This window comes from Cotesia glomerata, linkage group LG9 (genome assembly GCF_020080835.1).
Source record: "Cotesia glomerata isolate CgM1 linkage group LG9, MPM_Cglom_v2.3, whole genome shotgun sequence".
Lineage (NCBI taxonomy): Eukaryota > Metazoa > Arthropoda > Insecta > Hymenoptera > Braconidae > Cotesia > Cotesia glomerata.
In genome coordinates this window covers 19,824,303-19,836,898 of record NC_058166.1, presented here as the reverse complement: position 1 = coordinate 19,836,898, position 12,596 = coordinate 19,824,303, and the positions used below count along the sequence as shown (strand labels likewise).

The following is a 12,596-nucleotide window of genomic DNA, read 5'->3' as shown; positions in this document are numbered from 1 at the left end:
CAACCAGATCGACTTTTATATTTATTGAGTTTTATTATTAAATCAATTACATCTCCCCCGATAGTTAATGATAATTGCATTGCAAAACTCATAAATTCTTTTTTTTTTTTTTTTTTTTTTCCATCATTTAATTAAATTATGATTTATATAAATTTTAATTTCATAAAATTATTTAAATTTAAAGAAAAAACACAAGAATCTTTTTTTCTTTTTTTTTTTTTTTTTTCAAGAATGACAGGAATGTAAAAGGATTAAATTTAATACTTTTAAATTGTAATTTATGTTATAATTTTATACCTAAGGTAAAAAATGTTATTCTTTACTATAAAAATTATACTTTTTAATATATGTATTCATTACTTATAATTAATTTTTTCATTCGATAATCTAAATTAAAAATGATTACCTCAGGGTTGTAACATTAGGGAGATTATTTATATGATTTTAAAGATCGAGGTTTTTTCCTGTCACGAAATGTTTAAATGTTATTGCTTTTCTAGGTCTCTGTTAGAGATAATGGTACGCCACCTTTGTCCTCAACAACTCGTGTAATCGTCCAAGTTGAGGATATCAACGATCATGGCCCGGAGTTTGAACAGAAATTTTACACTGTTCGCATTCCGGCTTCTCCAAACATCGACAAGCCACTTTTCCAGGTAAAATATTTATAACTTTTAACTGTTTTGAGTTTTATTAACTGAAATTGTTTTTATTTTGTTTTGTTTATTTTTGTTGTGATTAGTTTTTTTATTTCCTCGTAGTTTTTTTTTTCAAATACAATAGAAACAAACTTTATTCGGATAAAAACTATTTCACAGTATATATATATATATATATATTTATATATTCCTACTAATAATATATAATAATATACCGTTAATTATATCAGTAGTTATTAAAAATGCTTTTCCTTATGTAAATTATCCTTCGGTAAATTTGATAAATTAAACAAATTATTTTTATTTAAAAGTTTTAATCATTTAATTGTATAATAATCTGCTAGTAAGCATTTAATTACTGCAAAAAGGGTTTAAAGATAGAAGTAAATTTTGAAAAATTAAAAAAACAAAAAGGTTAAAAAGCCATGCTCCTTCTCGACAGAAATCGAGGAACCGCTCGCGGGTGTACGACCTTTCAAGTGATAGTGATTCACTACTTGAAAATGGAACTTGGGAGACATATACCCCCGAAAACATGTCAGGAGATGGTGTCTTCAGGGTAAGGACTTAATATTTCGGCACGTAATAAAATACAGTATATACTTGCCACGTCAATTAATAAACAAATTCATATTTAACAACATTGATAATAATAATAATAATAATAATGAAACAAAAAATATAAAATGATTAATCAAAATACTAATTTTTTTTTTTTTTTTTTTTTTTTTTATTATGGATGGTACAGATTATTAGCACAATAACTTTTTTTAGTTAGATGATTTTTTTGAGACCTGTCTATGGAATGAATATTTGTAGTATATTATGATGATATTTATTATTTATAAATGATAATATATATATATGTATATTTGGAATGATGAGAATTGCTCGTGAGATGCATTAATCATGCCCACCTTACCGTACAATGTCTTATCGTCGTAAATCGAAGATCCAGTTGACGCGACAGGCAAGTTATCCCTCCATATCCACCCACTGCTTGAATATATGCATTATACATGCATTGTATTCAAACGTCTTATATATATATATATACATAAGATATAACTAGATGTTGTTGTGTATATATGTTGATTCAGAATAATACCCTCGTTCAAAGTCTAATTGATAAGATCGAATATATGTCGCATGGCAAAATATTTAACTACATTATTTATTATATTTACCACAAAACTATACCCAATGCACCTTGACGTTGCACTACCATGTCAATACCACAGCCTGTATACATTTTTTCAAGCATGATTTTTTAGAGCAAGCATTTTTATATGTAACACAACAGAAGATTAATATATAAATGAATAAATTTAATCGTAAATATTTATTATACTAAGCACAATCATAAAACTATTGAATTTATTTATCATTCACTCATAACATCTTATAATATTTATTCGTTTTTTTTTTTTTTTTATTTTATTTTATTTTATATTTCTTTTTTTTCTATGATATAGGTACTGGCTAATGACAAAGACGTGGGAGAAAATGGAAAAATAACGTACAGTATCAAAGGCGGCCGAGGTAAAGGAAAATTTCGAATTCATCCGACCACTGGGATGGTTTATTCACAAAAAAGCTTTGAAGTTGGACAAGAATATGAAATGATGGTGGGTATATTTATTATAAATTATGAATTATACTTTATATTAATTTTCGTCTCCTAAATTTTTGATAATTAATCATAATCGCAAGTGACAGGGGAAGCTGAAATAAAAAAAAAAAAAAAAAAAAAAAAAAAAAAAAAAAAGTACATATGTTTATTATTTTTAGATTCGCGCCGCGGATAACGGCGATCCGCAACGTAGTCATCAAACACGTGTATCAGTTCAAGTTGTTGAATTACCAAAAGAATCAAAATATCCTCCAATATTTAAAAGTATTAATCAAATAGCAACAGTAACTGAAAGTGATCAAGTAGGTTTTCTTGTTGCTTTAGTACAAGCAACTGATCAAGACGGTGATACACTTTGGTATGACATTATTGATGGTGATGAACGCGATGAATTTTTTATTGGGCGTGATAATGGAAATGTATTATTGGGAAGAAAACTTGATTGGGAAACAAAAAATAATTATAATATAACAATAAGCGCGACTGACGGTATATTTACAGCGACAACTCAATTAGTTATAAATGTAATAGATATAAATGATCACCGTCCAGAATTTTCTGAAGCTATTTACCGTGTTGACATATCTGAAAATGTTGATAAGGGAGAAAAAATTTTACAGCTTTACGCAACAGACAAAGATGAAGATAAAAAAGTTTTCTATAGCTTACATGCTGCACAAAATCAAAAATCACTTGAAATATTTCACGTTGATTCAATAACTGGAACTATTATTCTTAATGATTATTTGGATCGTGAAACTATTGAGGAGCATATTTTAACAGTTATGGTTCGCGATCAGGGTACTCCTGCTAAACGTAATTATGCTCGTGTTATTGTAACAGTTCATGATCATAATGATCATATACCAGAATTTACAAATGAAATAATAAATGGTAAAATTTATGAAACCTCACCAATTGGAGCTAAAGTTGTACAAGTAAATGCAATAGATCGTGATCGTGGTGATAATGGGCGTATTGGTTATTCAATAACATCTGGTAATGTTGGAAATGTATTTACAATAGATCAAAATTTGGGAATAATAAATACCGCACGTGAATTAGATATGAATGTTATATCTGAATATATTTTATTAGTAAAAGCGCAAGATTATGGTTCTCCATCATTAACAAATACTGTACCAGTAGATGTTATTGTAACAATGGCTGATAATGCACCCCCAAGATTTTTAAATGGTGAATTAGCTGCTGAAATTTATGAAAATCAACCAACTGGAAGTTATGTTAAACATGTTGAAGCAAGAAGTACATCATCATTACAATTTGAAATATTGCAGGGTAATAAAGGTGATATGTTTTTTATAAATCCAAGTACTGGTGTTATAACAACTAAAAATCGTCTTGATTATGAAAAAATGAAATTCTACAATTTAACAATATCAGCAACAAATATGGCCAGTGCAACAGCATACTGCAATGTTATTGTTCACGTTTTAGATCGTAATGATAATCCACCTAAATTTTTGCAGGCTATTTATAAAGGTAAAATAAGTGAAGGAGCTAGTATTGGATCACTTGTTTTAACAAATTCAAGTACACCACTAGTTATTAAAGCTGAAGATCCTGATTCTGAATTAAATGCACTTTTAAGTTATGATATTGTACAAGATTTACCCCGAAAATATTTTCACATTGACTCAAGTACCGGGGCTATTAGAACAGTTATGATTTTAGATCATGAAACAATTAATTATTTTGAATTTAACGTAAAAGTATCTGATTTAGGTAAACCAAAATTATCATCCGAAACAACTGCTAAAGTAATGATAACTGTCACCGATGTCAATGATTGTGAACCTAAATTTATAAATAATTATTACAATGCTACTTTATTATTACCAACTTATAAAAATGTTGCTATTGTACGAGTTGAAGCAATAGATCCAGACAGTAAAATTATACCACTTAGATATGATATTATTGATGGAAATAAAGATAATAAATTTGAAATAGATTCACAAACTGGAATAATAACTGTTAAAAATACAGAATTAATTAAAAAAGTTTATTTACTGCATGTACGTGTTTCTGATGGTAAATATTCAACAGTAACTCAAGTAAATATTAATGTTGAAGAATCTGAAAATTCAGGATTGGTATTTCAAAAAAGCATTTACGAAGGCACAATTGTCGAAAATTCAACTAAAATAATGACTGTTGCTGTAGTTAATGTATTGGGAACTGTATTAAATGAGTATATTATATTTAGTATACTAAATCCAACAGATATGTTTGAAATAGGACATACATCGGGAGCAATAAGAACAACGGGTAAACGCTTTGACCGAGAAACTATTGATCACTATGAGCTTATTGTTGAAGCTAAAAGCCATACAAGTGATCGAGAAAAACCAAGAGTCGCTCATGTTATTGTTAATGTAACTATTCTTGATATTAACGATAATTGTCCAATGTTTGTAAATTTACCGTATTATGCGGTTGTATCTGTTGACGCACAAAAATCCAGTATTATAACTAAGGTATTATTATTATTATTATAAAAAAAGTTTTATAGTATTTATTTATGTCTAGATTGTTAAATTTGAAAACTTAACTAATAAAACTTTGTTGAGCCAGGTTCACGCAATCGATATGGATAGCGATGACAACGGAGAAGTGAGATATGAGTTAAAAAAAGGTCACGGAGAACTCTTTCGAGTTTCCCGAAAAACAGGAGAAATCTCACTTAAACAAAACCTCGAGGGTCATAATCGGGAGTATCAACTGACGATAGCAGCTTATGACGGCGGTGAATATTATTTTCTATTGTATTATATCTACAACAACAATGAAAGATTATTAATCAAATTATATAAAATGATTATTCAGGTCTTACACCCTGCTCTATTGAAGTTCCAGTCCATGTTAAAGTTATCGACCGTTCTATGCCTACCTTTGATAAACAGTTTTACACTGTAGACGTCTTTGAAAATATTCAAATTGACTCACCGCTTTCACTTTCTATTCAAGCTAAATCAGATCTTGATCGAAAACTTATCTACAGCATCACCAAAGGCAATGACTTTGAAGAATTTACTCTCAACTTTAATACCGGTAAGATAAACTTTTATTAAAACCAAACAATTGTGATATTATATACTCTACCTTTCAAATAATATAATAAAATTCTTTCTTTAAATATTGTTGTACTTGAGAACAAAAAAAAAAAAAAAAAAAAAAAAAAAAACGTTTAATATATTTTAATTTCTACCTTAAAAAAAAAAAAAAAAAAATTTACTACTGCTTAAATTGGAAATTAGAAAATTAAAATATTATTGTCTCTCCCTGTTTTTCACAGCCCCCGACAATAACAATGGCCCTTGTGAGTATTAAATACAGTTCTCATTTTATCAAATCACTGTTAGTTTTAGCTGTACAAATATTCTAGCTACCATCTTTAGCACTTGTAATAATAACAACAATATTAACAATCAACTTAGCAACCAAATTGTGCACTTGCTTTAGTTTTTCTTTTCTGTTAATTCAGAGTAAATAAACTAGTTTTTTTTTTTTTTCATAAAATTATTGACGAAAATTCATCAATTTTTCATTTTTTTTTTTTTTTTATGTCTAATTAACAAACAATAAAATTATTTTCATGTGTATTTGTCGCATGATTTTTATCTACATTTTTTTCATCATTAACAAAAAAAAAAAAAAGAAAACACACATCTATGTATACACATAAAATTAATCTCATGCATACACAGAGCGCTAGGCTGTTTAATTTAGTGTGCCAAATTTATTTTTCATAAGACATTGCATTTACGTTTTTGTTTTTATTTATTTTTTTTTTTTCCATTTAAAGTTAAAAAAAAAATAATGCTAATTTATTTGGACTGACAATGAGCTTTTCTTTTTTTTTTCTCCATAAACTTAGGTACAATTTACGTAGTGGATGAGTTGGATTACGAACAGAAAAAACAGTACGAGCTGACAGTAAGAGCAACTGACAGTGTATCAGGTGTATACGCTGAAGTATTAGTCAGTATTCTTGTTCTGGATGTAAATGATTGCCCTCCAGAATTTTCTCAAGACTCTTACAACATTTCGGTATCAGAGGCTGCGCCATTCGGTACTTGGATATTAAAAGTCAACACTCGTGATAATGATACTGGTATGTAATTCTGTTTTTAATCTGTTTTTAATAATAATATTTTTTTTCTTTTATATAAATAGTAATAATATAATTGAAATGATATTGTAGATATGAATCAACAAGTGGTTTATGCAATTGAAAACGATACAGAAAATAGCAACGATCTTTTTCATATTGATCCTGAAGAGGGTGTTATATTTTTAAAACGTTCATTAGATCATGAAAGTCATGATTCACATCACTTTACGGTAATGGCTACGGACAGAGGAAACCCACCACTGTCAAGTACTGCTCATGTATGGGTAACCGTTATCGACATGAATGATAATCCACCGAAATTTGAACAGCCATCGTACACATGTTCACTCTCAGAGGATGCTGAACGTGGTCAATTTGTAACAGTTGTGACAGCAAGTGACCCCGACTACATAGATAATAATCTGACCTATACAATTGTCGGTGGTAATGATCAACAGACTTACTCTATTGATCAATTAACTGGTATTATAACATTGATAAATATGCAAAATTTTGGAGAGCAAAAACTTACAATGTTAAATGTATCCGTAACAGATGGTGTTTATACTAGCTTTACTCGTGTTAAAATAGAAATATTACCGGGTAATAACAATGATCCTAAATTTATAAATCCATTAATAGAAGTAAATGTTATGGAAAATCAATTACCCGGACGATTGGTAACAACTGTTTTAGCTAAAGATAAAGATTTTGGTGATTATGGTTCAATATATTATTCAATACCGTCAACAATGATGCGAGATGTATTTGATGTAAATCGTTTAACCGGTGAAATAACAACTAAGAAAAAATTAGACCGTGAAACAACTAAATTGTATGAATTATTGGTAATGGCAACAGATATGGGCGGTAGATCTGGTTTTGTAACTGTTAGAATTCGCGTTACCGATCAAAATGACAATTCACCAGTATTTTATTTAAATCAATACAAAGTATCTATACACAGTAATATATCTATAAATGTACCTTTTATCAATGTAAGAGCTTACGATATCGATGATGATGAAGCTGCTAAAATAGAGTATTCAATATTTGAGCCAGAAAAAAATTCTCAAATGAAAAATATATTTGGAATAAATCCAGATAATGGTGGTGTATTTTTAATAAAAAATCCTGTACCACTTGAAAATCAACTATTTGAATTTTTTATACGTGCTACTGATAAAGGACCAACAATTCATCATGCAGATGTTCCTATAAGTATTTATATAATAAGCCCAAATGATATACCACCAATATTTGAAAGTAAAGAGGATAAATTTTTTATTTCGGAAAATTCACCTATTGGAACACCTATAACAACATTAAAATTAACAACAAATACTACCGTTAAATATTTTATTGTATCTTCGTTATCTGATAATGAAAATGATCAATTATTTTCAATAAATCAACAGGGACAAATAAAATTGGCTAAAACATTGGATCGTGAATTAAAAGACAATCATATTATTGGTATTTTAGCAGAAACAGATTCAAGTCCTCCATTAACAGCTTTAGCTGAAATATCACTTCAAGTACTTGATGAAAATGATAATCCTCCTAAATTTGAAAGTAATCGTTATTCAATAAATTTAAGTGAAAATATAGAAGAGGGTACGTCAATACTTAAAGTTATTGCTCATGATTTAGATTTGGGTAATAATGGTGAAGTTCGTTATTCATTTGGTTCAGATATTGGAGAATTGGCAAATGTATTTACCGTTGACGCTTATACCGGATGGATATCAACATTAGTATCTCTTGATAAAGAAAAACAACCAGAGTTTAAGTTTCAAGTTATTGCAACAGACAATGGAAATCCAAAACATTTTGCACGTACTTCTGTTTATATTAAATTAAATGACTATAATGATAATCCACCGTCATTTGTTAATGATCATTATGAAGCAACAGTTAAAGAAGATGCATTACCAGGTACTGTTGTTGTTAAATTAACAACTATTGATAAAGATATTGATTTAAATACACCTGTTGATTTCTATATTACTTCTGGTGATAAAAGATCACAATTTCAAGTAAGATCTACTGGTGAAGTTTACGTTGCTAAAACATTAGATCGTGAATTAATTGAACGTTATGAATTGAATGTTATTGGTACTGATGGTAAATTTGTATTTAGTACCATTGTTATTGTACAAGTTATTGATGTTAATGATAATCCACCGTACTGCTTACGTTATAGATATCGTGAAATAATATCAGAAGGTTCTCACCCTGGTAGTTATGTATTAACAGTATTAGCAACAGACTATGATGACAATATAAATGCTAAATTAAGATTTTATTTAACTGATGATATGAATGAAAATAATAATGATAAATTTTCATTAGATCAAGATACTGGTGTCGTTAAAACAATCGGACAATTAGATCGTGAAACTAAATCACGTTATTTATTAACAGCTCACGTACAAGATCGTGATAAATCATATTGGGAGTGTTCATCTCAAATAGAAATAATAATATCTGATTTAAATGATAATCCACCAAGATTTACAATGATGACATACAATACAGCATTACCAGAAGATGTTAAAGTAGGTACACTTGTTACTAAAGTACACGCTACGGATGAGGATATTGGTATTAATCGTAAAATAATATATGAATTTATTGATTCATCTGATGGACATTTTATAATAACACCTGATACTGGTATAGTAACATTAGCTAAGCCACTTGATCGTGAGACTAAAGAAATTTATAATTTAACTGTTAAAGCAATAGATCAAGGAACACCGCAATTATTTTCAACTGCTAATTTAATAGTTACTGTACAAGATATTAATGATAATCCACCAGAATTTACATCTAAATCATATTTTGCATCAGTACCAGAAATAGATCAAGTAAATACTGAAATAGTAAGAGTGTTGGCCGAATCTAAAGATACTGGTATAAATGCCATTGTTTATTATTCAATAATTGGTGGCAATGAACATAAAAAATTTAATATTAACAATAAAACAGGTGTTATAACAATTGCTGAACAGCTTGATTATGAACGAGCTCGTGATTATTTTTTAACAATCCAAGCAATTGATGCTGGAATACCACCATTAAGTAATTATGCTACTGTCAATATAACTATTACTGATTGTAATGATAATGCACCAATATTTAATCAACTTTCTTATCGTGGATCAATACGCGAAGATGCACCTTTAAATGAACAAGTAACTCAGTTATTTGCCAGTGATTTGGATAGCAATGAAAATGGAAAAATTTTTTATTATATCGAACGTGGTGATAGATATAAACATTTTAATATTGATCACAATACCGGAATAGTAACTGTTAATGGAGGATTAGATCGTGAAACAATTCCACATTATGCATTAGAAATTCATGCACGTGATAACGGGAAACCAGTACTTGAAAGTTTTGTTATTTTAAATATTGAAGTAATTGATGCAAATGATAATCCACCATTATTTTCACAATCTAATTATTCAGCGGTCGTTCAAGAGGACAAAAAAATTGGACATGTAGTTATTAAATTTATCGTTACAGACGCTGATATTTCACCAAATGCTGACCCGTATACATTTGATTTTCGTTCTGGTAATGAGGGCGATGCTTTTCGTCTTGAACAAGATGGCTCATTACGTACTGCTATTAAATTTAACAGCAGAGTTAAGGATAACTATTTATTACATATCAGAGTATTTGATAATGGTTCTCAACCTTTATACTCAGATGCTTGGATAAAAATTAAAATAATAGAAGAATCACAATATCCACCAATAATAACGCCATTAGAAATAACAATTAATTCATATTTAGATGAATATCCGGGCGGTAAAATAGGTAAAGTTCATGCAAGTGATCGTGATCAATATGATACACTTAGTTACAGTATTGTCCCGTCATCATCATTATCATCATCATCATCATCATCATCATCTTCAATTATTGGTGATTTATTTAAAATTGATAAAAATCAAGGTACTTTAGAAGCTTTACCACGATTAGATGTCGGTGAATATCGATTAAATATAAGTGTAAATGATGGCAAATATTATTCATATTCATTAATTAAAATAACTGTTGAATTAATAACTGAAAAAATGTTGGAAAATACTGTTATTGTAAGATTTCGTGAAGTAAGCCCTGAAGATTTTATATTGAGTCATCGTAAAGGATTTATGAGAACAATACGTAATGCTATGAATTGCCGATTAAAAGATATTGTAATAATAAGTATACAGCCATCATTTGATGAAATAAATATTGTTAATAATAATAATAAATTATCACGAGTAAATCGGCAAGCTATTCACAATGATTTAGATTTACTATTTTCAGTACGTAAATCAAATCCTATTCTTGGTTTACCTGGTTTTTATTCATCTGAAAGCATTCGTGAAGCATTAAATCAGCATATTGAAGAATTAGAAGAATCAACAAAACTTGTTGTTGAAGAAATAGTTAGATTTAAATGTAATAAAGGTCATTGTATTTATGGTGACTGTATTGATAAAATAATTCTTGATCAAATAGATTTAATACCTATTGCTACAGATGTTATGTCATTTGTATCGCCAAAATATAAATATAAAATAGAATGCTCTTGTAAAGAGGGTTACGCTGGTAATAAATGTGAAATAGTTATCAATGAATGTGCAACAGATCCATGCCAATCATTTAAAATATGTATACCTGATTCATCAGTACAGGGTTATACTTGTCAGTGTCCAGAAGGATTTGCTGGACCAACATGTGATATTGATATATCTAAATGTCACGATGAATCTTGCTATTTACCACGTAATCCTATATCATTTACCGGTAAAAGTTATACCCATTATAAAATAGATTATGAGAAGAAAAGTCAAACTATTGAAAATAATTTTATTTTATCATTACGTATTAGAACAGTACAACCAACAGGAAATCTGATGTATGCTGCTGGTAAAATAGACTACAATATATTGGAAATAGTTAATGGTGCAGCGCAGTATAAATTTGATTTAGGAAGTGGTGAGGGTCTTGTACGTGTTAGCAGTGTATACGTAAGCGATGGACAGTGGCATGAAATTCATTTAGAACGTGAAAGCAATAGTGCACGTCTTACTGTTGATGGTAAACATATTGCTCATGGATCAGCACCTGGTATCAATGATATACTCAATTTACAATCAGATGATCTTTATTTTGGAGCTCAAGTAAGACAGCATCCATCAATATTAGGATTTGAAGATATTCAACGTGGTTTTATTGGTTGTATGGATGATATTAGAATATCAAAATTATCAGTACCATTGCATATGACAGGAAGTACCAATAGCAACAACAACAACAACAACAACAACAATAATAACATTGTTATATTAAAACGATTTGCCAATGTTGAATTTAATTGTGATGCATCATCTATATTAATTCCACCGGGTATATGCGGATCTCAGCCTTGTCAAAACGGCGGTACATGCAGAGAAATAGACGGTGGTGATAGATATGAGTGTCACTGTCATGATAGATTCAAAGGAATAGCTTGTGAAATAGATACTGATCCATGCGCATCATCACCCTGCCTCTACAACGGTAGATGTAAATTAATAGACGGTGGAGGTGATTATATTTGTGAGTGTACTGGACCAAATTTAACTGGTAAACGTTGTCAATTCGGTAAATACTGTAATCCAAATCCTTGCATCAATGGTGGGATTTGCGAAGAGGGTAATAATGCTCCTATATGTAAGTGTAATGGTTTTACCGGTGATCATTGTGATATAGATGTAAATGAATGTCACTCTAATCCTTGTATCAATGGAGGTACTTGTGTCAATGAAATAGGTACATATCGGTGCATTTGTCCACCCAATATGACTGGTATCAATTGTGTTAATCCTATTTATTCACCGTCTATTATTTCTCAACATTTAAATATTACTTGGGAACAATTTATTTGGATTGGAATTTCTATTCTTGTTATCATATTTATTATTATTATTTTTCTGACGTACAAAAAAATTCGTAATAAAAGAACGGACGCTTGTACAAATAATATAAATAATGAAACACGAAAACAAATTGTATTAAATTCAGCAAGGCCTAATGATCATGAATTCAAACGCAGCTCTAAACTCAGTAATTTGGAAGTGATACAGGTAATTTTATTTATTTATTTTTTTGTTTT

The 12,596-nt window shown here is 29.2% G+C and overlaps 1 protein-coding gene across 6 annotated transcripts in view; it reads left to right on the top strand.

The window, feature by feature from the left end:
• The window catches only part of LOC123272006 (fat-like cadherin-related tumor suppressor homolog), an 81,038-nt gene that overhangs the window by 66,592 nt on the left and 1,850 nt on the right, over positions 1-12,596 (top strand). For 2 of the 6 annotated variants that reach the window (XM_044738582.1, XM_044738578.1), the window contains exons 6-14: positions 501-656; positions 1,102-1,218; positions 2,135-2,287; positions 2,451-4,793; positions 4,891-5,062; positions 5,143-5,367; positions 5,612-5,635; positions 6,194-6,430; positions 6,521-12,567. In XM_044738582.1, the coding sequence (XP_044594517.1) occupies positions 501-656; positions 1,102-1,218; positions 2,135-2,287; positions 2,451-4,793; positions 4,891-5,062; positions 5,143-5,367; positions 5,612-5,635; positions 6,194-6,430; positions 6,521-12,567 (9,474 nt within the window). The remainder of the gene's footprint in view (positions 1-500; positions 657-1,101; positions 1,219-2,134; positions 2,288-2,450; positions 4,794-4,890; positions 5,063-5,142; positions 5,368-5,611; positions 5,636-6,193; positions 6,431-6,520; positions 12,568-12,596) is intronic. The other 4 variants (XM_044738580.1, XM_044738581.1, XM_044738579.1 and 1 more) reach the window with 4 other exon arrangements.